Below are 13,465 nucleotides of genomic sequence, written 5' to 3'. Positions count from 1 at the left end.
GCGAGAGAGTTAAAGCTGCTTATGCGATCTCTACCTTTTCTATGAGGGGGGAGGGAAAGGGTTTCCTTCACCATCCTCAGATGGAGACATGAACACAAAACTCTTCAATGGCAACCCCCTACAAATAGAAAAGGAGTTGTACCAGCTGAGCAGACTGTTTGGCTTCCTGTTTCAGCATGCATCTGTCCAGCAGAGTTTGTGTTTAATATCACAGTTGTACGTGCAGGGAACAGACTTAGTTTTGAGGCAATGTGGAGGACCATAAGATACTGCTCTACAGAAAGCACTTCTTTTAAGAACTCTTTAACGTTGGAAACTTAACTAAACTTAGAAACAAGATTATAAGAATGACTTAGAGAAGTGTTTGATCTCGAGGGAGGGGGGAGGGGTGGGGAAGAGGAGATCAAGCACACTTAGAGCATGTCTACACTGCAAAAAAAAAACAAAAAAACACCAATGGCAGCGAGTCTCAGAGCCTGGGTCAATTGACTCAGGTTCATACTGTGGAACTAAAATAGGAGTATAGATACTCCCACTTGGGCTGGAGCCAGAGGTCTGAAACCTGGCAAAGTGGGTAGGTCTCATTCTTTTTTGAAGGGGCAGATTTCCTTTGCTGCTGTCTATTTCTTTCCATGGTGGCTCAAACTACCAAGGAGTTTGGGGCAGGCTGAGTGAACATAAAAACTTTTCTCCTTGGTTGGGACAAAATACCTCTTCTCTGTCCTTTTAGGAGTAGGAATAGGTGTGCTTATCGCTGGATTTGCCACAACACCTTAGCTGGCTCTAGGATAGCTTTGTTAACCAGGGGTACCACCCTACTGCTGGATCTGGCTCTTCTTCCTCCTCTTCCATGGGCTCCAAGAGGAACTCAAGCTGGTCTCTTGGAGGAGCAGGATGATGGCATCCTTGATGGAACCGTATTGATTCTGGGTAATGCATGTACAGGTACGACGGCCCCCAATATGGCTAGTGAGACAGATCCATCATAGACTGAGATGGTCCCCAAGGCATGGAGTACCAGTAGTCCTGAGAGAGGTATGTCTTGTGGAAGAGCCCAGGAGATTCTGGATCTTGCATCCAGATTAACCTCACTCGATGGAGGCAATGATGGTCCCTCCTCAATGTCAGACCCTCCCGACGAGAACAACATTGGGTCCAATTCTAAAAGCAGTGTCATCTGTTCTGTAGATGTTATAGCTCCCCTACTGGTGGATGGTACTAGAGAACAGCCCCGCTCTTCATAGTATTCCTGCCCTGATGGTCTCAGAATCTCCCTAAAAAGGACTAGGTCTGAAAGGATGGGAGAGTGCAGATCCGTGAGGATAGTGATATCCTCAGTGGTCGTATACCTCTCTCCAGTCAGGAAATGAAAGGTCCCATCTCCCAAAACCAACGGAGCTGGCATAGGGAGTAGGGTTGCCAACCTTCTAGGATTGTCCTGGAGTGTCCAGAAATTAAAAATTAATCTTTAATTAAAGATTATGTCATGTGATGAAATCTCCAAGAATACGTCCAACCAAAATTGGCAACCCTAATAGGGAGTCCCTTGCTAGTGAGAGTTTCCCTATGTGAGCATATCAGTACTGTTGGTGCATATGACTCCCTGTGCTTCTTTGCTAGTACGGATGGTTGTCCAGGTAGGGAGTTGCAGTGTTTCTCCTTGCACAGTACTAACTACGAAGGGGAAACAGACAGTGCCAGAGCTGAAGCTGCAGCACACTTAGCCCTCAGAGCGTGAGACTCAGTGCTGTGGGTCTTCAGGGATTCTGAACCTCTGGACCCTATGGCACAAAGACTCATGGTTTAGAGGGTGTCGAGGAAAAGTCTTCCTCTTAGAGGAGGACTTGGGGGGATACTCTCTCTAGATAGTGCTTCATCTGAATAGAGAAGTCCTTAGCTCTACCCCTCTGTCTTAACACATGATATACCAGGGAATTTGCCCAGGGTGGGTCAGACTGAGGCCTCACTGAACACTCCATAAGAAGTTACTGCAATCTAACCTCCCATGCTTGGCAGGTTCGGCTGGGGAAGGAGCAGCAGATACTAGGCTTGGCAGAGATGTGAGATTCTCCAAGGCAGTATAGGCACCTCTAATAGTCATCGCTGACCAGGAAGGCTCGAAGCAGGATAGAGAGTTTTTGAAGTCCAGAGTCCTGGGCATAGTCTGAGCTTTGCACCAGAAAGGGAGATGGGGAGGAAAGGGAAAAACAACTTCCCAAACTTAAGTGTCTATACTAATTAAAACAAGAACAGTCTAATAACTTGATATACATTATTTACAGATCAAGTGGAAGGAAGAACTTAGAGGAAACTGGAATGTTCCACCTCAGACCATGCAACGGTAAGTAGGAACAGGAGAAATGGGTGGTCCACACTGCTCTTTATAACTTTGGTTCAGAGCATGAGGATAGGAACAGCGCAGGAGTGGACAAATGGATGCTAATATACTCCTGGGGAATTCTGCACCACTGCGTCCATAATTAATGAGCCAAGCATATTTTTAATTTTTTTGCGCAGAGAAAAAACTTCTGCTGAAAAGTTGCTGCAGTTCCACATTTTGCCCACCAGAGGGCTCTGTGGCAATAGAACACAGCAGCCACTGCCAGCCAGCAAGGAAAGAGAAAAAGCCTGCTGTCTTCGCAGTGGGCCAGGTCAGGAGACAGGCTAATGGGAGACAGACAGCATGGGGTGCTGAGATGTCAGACAGGGGCTCATAAGGGCTAGTGGGGGAGGACAGACTGGGGTAGGGGCTGAATGGGAGCGGAGGCACAGGACCGTAAGGGGGAGGGAGGTGCAGGGCCACATGGGTTGGGGGGAGTGGGTGTCTGAGTGGGGGATGGAGGGACACGTGCCTGACTGAATGGGAGAGGTTAGAGGTCAGCCAAAGTCTACATGGGGGAAGCTTGCTAATAGTCCCTCCCCGCCCCCCAAAAAAACCCTGTTCCATACTTTTCCCACCCATATCTAACAACTCTTCAGGTTCACACCCAGGGTCCTTCCCAGCAATTATTTCCCTCTCCCTCAGCTCCTCCATTACCCCTGACTCCCCCCAGTCTTTGCACTGCTTCTGGGGTGTGTGGGAAATATGGTTCTGTATTGTAGTTTAAATGAATTATTACTCAGAGTTCTGTATTAATATGCTTGGTAAGGAATCTATTTTGTCAAAAAATATTTTCTGAATCTTTTTGTCATCTGTATTGTTACAGACATACTTGCTGACAGTATTTTGAAATAAATGACCAAAAATAATTGAAACTGGTGTGATTCTATGGTAGTATTTTGACAAATAAAATATGCAGAATTTTTCAGAATTTTAAAATATTGTGCGTGGAATTTTTAATTTTTTGGCACACAATTCCCCCAGAAGTAGCTAATAACAAGCATTATTTAGTCTCAGGCACATGAAGCACATGTGTACCCACAGTGCAATACTCATAGGGACCAGCACTTGAAGGAGAACTACGATTTCATCTCCAAACATGGGTACAGTACTCAGCACTGCTACAGAAGCTGTATGGCAATATGTAACATAAACCTTGCTTTAGAAAGTTGGAAACAGGTTAGAAGCTCCCGCTACAGCTCTTTAACTAAGAGCAGCACTAGGCTGAAGAGCAAGAAGTAGACAGATAGTACAGCAGTAAGGCTAATGACACTTCAGCTGAACCACCATGATGCGTAAATTTCTTAACAGAGTCATAGCTGCCAAATTTTGTGCATCTCCATATGTAATAGTTTTTTATTGCTGAAAAAAGTCACTGTCTTCCTACCATCGTTTCCTCAAGCAGTGGGAGCAGGCCCCCTACCATTAACATCACCAACATGCTGGTACAAATAGGATTAATATGGATTTAACATTAAAAGTCACGTCAAACAAACAAGACTTAGTTTTTACATTTCAAACTTGTTCGTTCTTGCATTGACACAGCATCACAAAACCAGCCTACTTCATAATCACGTGCAAGGCCTGGGCTGGCAGCCGACTTGGGGCTTATTTCCCAGATAGGTGGAGGATGCCGACCTCAAATTGATGTGCTACAGTCACGTCTATAACAGATTAAACCAGTACATACTCCTCTACTGAATGAAGATCTTCTGCCATCACAGAGAGATGCCTCCATCCTGGTTAACGATCAAATGCCATAAAAGGTAAATGGAGAGTATGGAAAGGGGAGGGGGCAAAGTTGGCCTAAACACATGCAATTAGATTATGTGGAATTTCATCACCACCGAATAGTATCCCATTGATTATTAATGTTGCCTTTGTCTGCTATAAAGCAAAGTGTATGCACACACAAGTCACTGACCTTATGGAGTGCAGGAGCCATTACTGGCACCAAAAACCCATTGTAAATGTAGTTCACAAGCTGGTTACGAATCAAGGGATGTGCCACCTAAAAAAGAAATCTCGTGTCATGATAAACTGCATCTCTGAACCATCATATTTGTTCTTAAAACAATAGTTCTCTGCAAAGATTCTTAAAATAAGATAAAACACAGAATATCTTTAAAAGAAAAGGAGTACTTGTGGCACCTTAGAGACTAACCAATTTATTAGAGCATAAGCTTTCGTGAGCTACAGCTCACTTTATCAAATGCATATCGTGGAAACTGCAGCAGACTTTATATATACAGAGAGAATATGAACCAATACCTCCTCCCACCCCACTGGTTCATATTCTCTCTGTATATATAAAGTCTGCTGCAGTTTCCACGATATGCATCTGATAAAGTGAGCTGTAGCTCACGAAAGCTTATGCTCTAATAAATTGGTTAGTCTCTAAGGTGCCACAAGTACTCCTTTTCTTTTTGCGAATACAGACTAACACGGCTGTTACTCTAAAAGAATATCTTTAATCACTGTCAAAACCCTCTGCCCATTTCAACAAGATACCTTGATTTTGTTCTTTTGAACAGTTTTTGTTTTGGGTATTAAAAGGTTTCCCCTCTGCGATTAAATACACAAAGTTAAGGAACAACAAGAATGATATAGCCAAACACAGAGACAGGGCTTTTCCCATATATTTCAATCTCCCTGCCTGCTGACAAGGATGAATGAACGGACAGTGTGATATGCATGCCCATGAACCAAAATAGAACTGGCAGGTCTAATTTTAGCCCTACCAGCCCTGACAGGGTTACTAAGGTGGACATACCAATATTAACTTGTAATACTACCATAAAAAAGCAGAGTGGTAGGTTTTAATATATTTCAAGAGTACATGAGATATTGGGAGCATTCTCATTCCGCTGGCCAAACATGCAACCTTTTTTCCCTTTTGAAAGTGCGTTACTCACTCAATAGACTGGTTAAGCACTTAAAAAAGATAAGTTACTTGTCATTTGTAATAAAAATCGTGTAGTAAAACATGACAAACCATTGCTTATTTTTACAATGTGGAGTTAATTTTTTGTTTTCAAAAGAGCAAAACAGTTACGTAATATTATGAACTAATACTTTCTAAAAATAAATTTGGTATTATAGGAGCACAGAAGTGTATTAGAAACCAAGTATTTTTTTTAAATTTTTTAATTACACTACGCATGTATATGCATAATATGTCACACACACCCACCCACTCCTCAGAATGTCCCAGCCCTTGTCCAAGAATACGGTCCTCTTATGCCTCTGCTCAGCCCTCCTCAGATTTGTGACTCCAGCTGTGGAGGGGAGAACAGGGGATACTACCCCAATAATACTCCCCTCTTCAACCCAGTGGGTGGGGAGAGAGAGAGGGAGGAAGTCAGAGAGGGGCTGGAGTCCTGGCTCCACCCTCCCTGTTTATTCACTGGTACGAGTAGCTGTCCCAGGACAGAATAAACCACTTCATGAAAAGCAGCTATATATGCCCCTCACCAGCATGACCAAGGTGAATCTGTGGCTGAGGGTATGTCTACACTGTGTTTTAAAACCCATAGCAGAGAGTCAAGCACCTGCGTCTACAGACTTAGACTCACGCTAAGGCACTAAAAACAGTTGTTTAGATCTTCAGGTTCAGGCTGGAGCTTGGACTATGAAACCTAGGACATGGGCTTCAGCGCTCGAGCTACATGGCTATTTTTAGCACTGTAGCATGAGAGCCTGTAGACCCAAGCTCTGCGACTTGCTGCCACAGGTTTTAAAATGCAGTGCAGACATACCCTTAGTCACAATTAGTTCTCTGGTGTGCTCCTGTGGTGGTCCAGCTATGCTCTGCTTCATATCGAGTGTAGATTGTAAAATTACAATCTAGCACTACATAAAAAATAGAATTCATTCAATGTCTGTCCCCCCGCCCCTTTACAGAAATATGTTTTAAAATATCTGATTGTTTGGATTTATTTTTACACTGATTTAAAATAATTTCACATTTTCTTTACTATCCTTAACAGCCTTCACTCTAATGAAAAAATGTAGTATCAAACGTCACTGGCTAAGATTGTAACCTCTCTTGGAACATGGTAGACTTAGAAATGAGTATGGCCACCATTTCACATTTCAACACGTACGCATTAGAAGGCTGATTATATTGCAGCTTTGAGGGTAAAAACAACTATTAATTCTATTTATGACATGTAAGTTTTTTTTAAAAAATGATAAATAAAGCTTCATCTGTGTTATACAAGTATAGTCAGTTGCTTCACTAAATTTTGCATACAAACCTTTATAGAAATTACTTTTTAATTCACAGTAAAATATGACAACTTCACTAATGTTATTGAGCACGCTTCCTTATACAGAAAACAAATCCACAGATGCAGCAAAATTTATATTGTCTTCTCATAAAACACTGGCTATAGAAAAACTGTAGCCTAGAAAAATATATAAAACCTGATTTTTGTCTTTAGACTGGAGATGAAAAATAACCAGGAATCAAGAGGAAAAAATCTAATCGAGAAATCAAGAACAGAGGGTGTGTTCTAAACAGACCAATTTTGAAGGGAATTTAATTTGTGTTGATAAGATGATGCGTAACTCTTGCTAAATTCAACTAAGGTAACAATATTCTTTATATAGTACACATGATTAGGGAAAATAAGTGTTTTTGTTTGTAGACTTTTATGAGAACCTAGATGTAAAGATGGGATATTCTTCTCTACTCAAATAGATAAAATTACCTTTTTCCTCAAATAAAGACATTTGATTTCTTTTAATATCAATGTGGGTATTTAAAATGCAATCAACAATCTTTAGGAAGAGAACTAAGACAAGTCTCCCAATTACTCAATGTAACAACTCCCCAAAACCTGCATATTTACATTTTATTAATTAGAAACATTTGCTACTTGAAAGCTACCTGTGTAGATTAATCTTTGTAACCATACTGAACAGTAACAGCTTTGAACACTTTTTTCATACATATATTCCAAGGCCAGAAAGAACCGTTGTGATCATCTAGTCTGACCTCCTTTATAACACAGGCCACAGGACTTCCCCAAAATAACTCCTAGAGCAGATCTTTCATTCATTCATTTAAACAATGATGTTACACTAAACTAAATAAAAATTAGTTCTATACACTACTGTCCACCAAATAAACACATCCTGTAAAAGGCTTTGACAATATAGTTTAACTGATGCTATAAAGAAAAAAATCTGAGTCAGATCCAGTACCTGTATTACTGCATTGCAAAACTCTAGGGAATTCATGAACTGAACAAGAGCTGGGGACAGAAGCCAGTCATCTTTCAGCAGACAGTGCCATTCTCCATTTTCTTCCAGCTTTGTAGGCAAAGATGAATAGAGGCCACTCAGTCCTGTTGCTAGTACCTGTATTCAGAAATAATGAAGAAAAAACAGCCCTTTACCCAACTGTTCAGTTCATGGACTTAAACAATGTTCCAACATAACATTAAAACATTCTTCTTACTAGTTTCAGTAACACTTAGGGGGATGACAGAAAAGGGGGGGAAATGAACGTTTAAGTGATGCTACAGAAAATCATCAGTTTTTAAAATTCATTTCAGCTGAAATTCCTCTCCTTTTAAAAGCTGCCACTTAGGAAAAACTGCCCAAGACAAAGGCTGCCTAATGATTGTAATCTGTTTTAATTGGAAAACCACCACTGTTTTCTTTATGTTCAGAAGATCATTTTACATCTGTTCCTTCCTGCTTTCACCTTTCTCCAGTCTAGTACCAGTCTCTAAATGTTCTCTACCATCTGGTGAAACATCAGAAAAACACCAGTCACTGTCTTCAGAACTCCATAACTATGAATATCGAGGGAATCATTGAGGGCTATCATTTTATGGTTATAGGTGACTATACAGAGCAGTTCCATTACGAATCATAGGAAGTAGGATCATCCCATCTGCAACAAGCACGACTTCATTCAGGCATCACACATCTGGCGCCTTTTGTTCTTAGGCTTTGGAACTCATGGTGCCAGATATAGTAAGGAAAATGGTCACTCCTAATAGTTATAGGTTCTGTTTACCACTGGGGAGAAGTGGAGGAGGGGAAAAGACTCTTTGGAGAAATTAGGGGCATTGTTGCTAATGTTAATGAGTAAAGATACTTGCACAGCATCTTCTATATGTAAAGTATAACACTGTAGTTTTTTGACCATAAATATAAAATACACCATTACAAACCTGTTAAAGTGTTACTGTATTTTCTTAAAGTCATGAGCAGTTTCAAGTCACAGATTTTATAAGAAGTTACCAAATCACAGTGTTCTCAGCCATTATCTTGTCCACAGCTCCATCTTTCCTTCTTTCTCATGATTTTGTACAGTTTCTGTGCTACTTTTTAAAATGAGCCTCACTTTAATGTGGTCATTAGGACCAAAGCCCAAGGGGATCTTTTCAGCTTTCATGCAGCAGATTCTTGGCAAGAATATCCCTACTCTCCACAAACACCCACTTGACCCCTATAATGTGAGAGGGTGAGAGCCCTGCTCCAAAGCAAGTGGTTTATCTATTACAAAATGAATGCTTGTGACAATAGAGAACAGAGACCCAAAAGTTAATTTTATGGGGATTTCAGTCCTGAGGATGCATTAATTAAATCTATTACAACTGGTAGCTCACCCTAAAGGGCAAAGGTAGTATCCCTGAATGCTCTCCATTCCTAAACCACCTAACTTTGAAGACAGATTTCTGTAGACTGGCATAATTAAGCCAGATATAAAAATACTGTGGAAAAAGTAATGCTTAGATTAGATTTGCTGAGCTGCACTGTTTCTTTTGTTTTATGTCAGGATGTAGACTAAGAAGCTGGAGTACGAGTAGTTATAGCAACAGCTCAAGTTATTTTTATGATCACATACTTCAGTACCAGGATGACTTAAAAACAAGTTAAAAGGGGGTGGGGGGGCCTAAAAGGGACAGCTTGACCAGAGCCCCCATTTGACAGAGCCCCCAAAATGACAGAGTGGCCAAACATGATCAAGTGGCATTGTGAACTAGTTTAAGTAGAGGCAATTGATAGTCTACCTGCCACTGACAGTTCAGTGAGCAAATTGCCTGCCTCAGATCCCACCACTGCTACCACTGGAAATGTTGCACCAGGCCCAAGAGAATCCACCAGGCCGAGAGCCTTGAGGTAGAAGCAGGTTCAGGAATGCCACTCCTGCTGGTAGCGGGGCCAGAAGACAGAGAAATGTGAAAGTGGGAACACCCCCTGCCAGGCACACACAGGGCAGAGCCCCCCTATCACCACAGGGAAAGCAATGACTCAACAGGTCAGGGTTCCCTCTAACTCCCAAGACCTCTCAGCTCTTCTTAAACTCTTTCATCTTAAACTCTTTCAAACACGGTAACTATTTTGGAGGGGTATGGGGGCGGGGTGGGAGGGGCTCATTTTCACATATTACCTCGGGCACCTGAAAAACCTCTGTGAAGCCCTTGTGGCAAGTGAGACTCAGCAGCCTTCTAAAGGACAGGGTTAGTTTTAGGTGTTTATTTTCTGCCTCTCCTCCAGAAGGTCACTGAACAAGGCTTCAATACTATGCAGTCAGGAAGACACAAAATTGTATCTATTTAGCCTTTGACACTAAGGGCACATCTACACAACAAAAACAAACAAAAAAACTCCTGCGGCAGCAAGTCTCAGAGCCTAGGTCAACTGACTCAGGCTCATGCTACAGGGCTAAAAATATCAGTACAGGCTTTCCCGTTCAGGATGAAGCCCGGGCTCTGGGACTTTCCCTCATTGCTGGGTCTCAGGGCCTAGGCTCCAGTCAAACTCTGAACATCTACACTGCTATTTTTAGCCCTGTAGCATGAGCCCAAGTCAACTGATCTGGGCTCTGAAACTCACTGCCTCTCCCACCCCTTTAAAAAAACAAAAACAAACAAAAACTGTGTAGATGTATATTAAGTGATCACAGGTTCAGATTCTGGATAAGAAAATGAGAAGACGACATTGCATTGTTCATACCATAATATAGTTTTGGGGAAAATATATTGTTATTTCTAAGAAGAATTTTGGGAGAGTGTTAGGATATAGATATTCAGGCCTGTCTGTAAAAGCCTGTATTCTAAGAATTTAGGTGTATTCTTATCACTTGGCTAGTTATAGAGATATAAAAGAAAGAATCAAAATCACTGTCTGCCGGTGTAAGGGCCTTCTCTTACTGTGACAGTCTGAGGCCCTGTTCTTATGCTAAGGCCTTTGGCTAAGCAACAGAGGCAGCCATAAACGGAAGCAACCAGTCACATCCTCACATTCCAAATTAGTCACATTGAAAGAAGGTGCTATTGGGCTGTTAGGAATACAATCCTGTCCTGATAGTGCCTATCGCCTCCAGAGAAAAGGAAGTGCCTAGAAAATGTAAAAGGAAACTTAGTTTGATAGCATCCTGTCTGGCAAGAACTCACTTATCAATAGCTGGGATGTGAAATCCTCACTTCTGTATTGTTTTGTCATTATAGTTCCCACTTTGCTATTGTTTGTCTGTATAATCTCTGTCTGGTTCTGTGATTGTTTCTGTCTGCTGTATAATTAACTTTGCTGGGTGTAAACTAATTAAGGTGGTGGAATATAATTGGTTATATAATCATGTTACAATATGTTAGGATTGGTTCGTTAAATTTCAGGAAAATGATTGGTTAAGGTATAGCTAAGCAGAACTCAAGTTTTACTATATAGTCTGCAGTCAATCAGGAAGTGGGTGTGTGTGGGGGAATGGGAACAGGGAATGGGGGTAAGGAAATTGGAATCATGTTTTGCTAAAAGGGGAAATGGGAACAGGGAATGGGGGTGGGGAAATTGGAATCATGTTTTGTTAAAGGGGGAAATGGGAACAGGGAATGGGGGTAAGGAAATAGGAATCATGTTTGGCTAAGGGCAGGAATGGGAACAGGGACACAGGTGTAAGGCTCTGTGGTGTCAGAGCTGGGAAGGGGGACACTAAGGAAGGAAACTGGAATCATGCTTGCTGGAAGTTCACCCCAATAAACATCGAATAGTTTGCACCTTTGGACTTCGGGTATTGTTGCTCTCTGTTCATGCGAGAAGGACCAGGGAAGTAAGTGGGTGAAGGTATAAGCCCCCTAACAGAGAGGTAGTTTTTTGTTTTGTTTTTTCCAGCAGAGAGAGGGAAGTGAAGGAAGGCAGGGGATGGGGCAGATTAGAAAGGAATTAACTGGCCTGTAAAATTACTTCTGCATAGGACAAATGCCTTACATTCACATATCAGAATTACAGACAACTCTGGGCAGGAACAAGTATCTTCATTAGATGCTTTGCATTACTTGTGCATTGCACTGGATTAGTCAACAGGAATTTGGTTTTAGATCTGCCATTTATTCAACCATCCATCCATTGTATTCATAAATCCATATTTAGGCCCCTAAATATAAGTGGCCTGGTTCTGAGGTGCTGAGTACTACCCACAGTTCTCATTAAGAGACAAGTTTCAGAGTAACAGCCGTGTTACTCTGTATTCACAAAAAGAAAAGGAGTACTTGTGGCACCTTAGAGACTAACCAATTTATTTGAGCATAAGCTTTCGTGAGCTACAGCTCACTTCATCGGATGCATACTGTGGAAACTGCAGAAGACATTATATACACAGAGACCATGAAACAATACCTCCTCCCACCCCACTCTCCTGCTGGTAATAGCTTATCTAAAGTGATCACTCTCCTTCCAATGTGTATGATAATCAAGTTGGGCCATTTCCAGCACAAATCCAGGTTTTCTCACCCTCTGCCCCCCCACACACAAACTCACTCTCCTGTGTGACACATTGTACACATTGTAAAGAGAGTGGTCACTTTGGATGGTTCATATTCTCTGTGTATATATAAAGTCTGCTGCAGTTTCCACGATATGCATCTGATGAAGTGAGCTGTAGCTCACGAAAGCTTATGCTCTAATAAATTGGTTAGTCTCTAAGGTGCCACAAGTACTCCTTTTCTTTTTGCGAATACAGACTAACACGGCTGTTACTCTGAAACCTTTGGATGGGCTATTACCAGCAGGAGAGTGAGTTTGGGGGGGGGGGGGGGGGCGGAGGGTGAGAAAACCTGGATTTGTGCTGGAAATGGCCCAACTTGATTATCATACACATTGGAAGGAGAGTGGTCACTTTAGATAAGCTATTACCAGCAGGAGAGTCGGGTGGGAGGAGGTATTGTTTCATGGTCTCTGTGTATATAATGTCTTCTGCAGTTTCCACAGTATGCATCCGATGAAGTGAGCTGTAGCTCATGAAAGCTTATGCTCAAATAAATTGGTTAGTCTCTAAGGTGCCACAAGTACTCCTTTTCTTATTAAGAGACAAATTCACTTCCTGGAACTAGATGAAACTGACTTTCAACTTCATGCCTCACTACACGCAAAAAAGGAGTGATAAACTCACAACCACCCCACACCTTAGAGAAGGTTATTCCTTACATACTTTTCACTCTATCAGGCAAGATAGAATTCAGGAAGCTGTGAAAAAACAATGTTTAAAAAAGTTGTTGTTATACAATACAACATTTTTACTTGGTTCACAAACAACTCATCATGGAATTACTTAAATAAGGTTCTCAAAAGCAGAATCTATGTTGGAAGCAGTTTCTGCAGTTTATTTAGCCAAAACAGTTTGAGGATTTTTACCATGTGGCTAAGGTCTAAACATAGCTATTGCTAGGAATTAATAGCTATATGTACAAGCTTGGCACTAAGTAATTCAGAAAAAAATAAAGTGATAAATGTCAAATATTAAAAGCAAGAACTTCTTAATTTCTGTAACTGGGCACATAAAATAAGGTACTTTTGGGGGGTTATTTCATGGATTTTTGTATTTTTTTTTTCTGTTTTTAACCAGTAGAGACAGAACCATAAATGCTAAGATCATAGAAAAACAGAGATAGGAAAGACTTCCTTTGTCTCTTTCTACATCTCCCCTTTCCCTTCACTCCAACAATGCTGCACCAGTGCCAACACACTATCTGTCTGTTTCTCCAACAAGCATATCCAGGGTTTCTTCCATGCTGTTAACTATGGCTGTAATGCCCTTATGAGGTGGTCCTCAAGGCCACTCTCTATACA

The 13,465-nt window shown here is 41.4% G+C and overlaps 1 protein-coding gene across 1 annotated transcript in view; it reads right to left on the bottom strand.

The window, feature by feature from the left end:
* FHIP1A (FHF complex subunit HOOK interacting protein 1A) overlaps window positions 1–13,465 on the bottom strand; it is a 119,039-nt gene that overhangs the window by 32,634 nt on the left and 72,940 nt on the right. Inside the window, exons 6-7 of the mRNA XM_084626282.1 lie at window positions 7,592–7,747; window positions 4,305–4,391 (exon numbers count right to left, since the gene is read on the bottom strand). Coding sequence (XP_084482408.1) covers window positions 4,305–4,391; window positions 7,592–7,747 — 243 coding nt within the window. The remainder of the gene's footprint in view (window positions 1–4,304; window positions 4,392–7,591; window positions 7,748–13,465) is intronic.

This window comes from Lepidochelys olivacea (genome assembly GCF_965140295.1).
Source record: "Lepidochelys olivacea isolate rLepOli2 genome assembly, chromosome: 4".
Classification (NCBI taxonomy): domain Eukaryota; kingdom Metazoa; phylum Chordata; order Testudines; family Cheloniidae; genus Lepidochelys; species Lepidochelys olivacea.
This window is presented reverse-complemented; position numbering and strand designations above follow the sequence as displayed.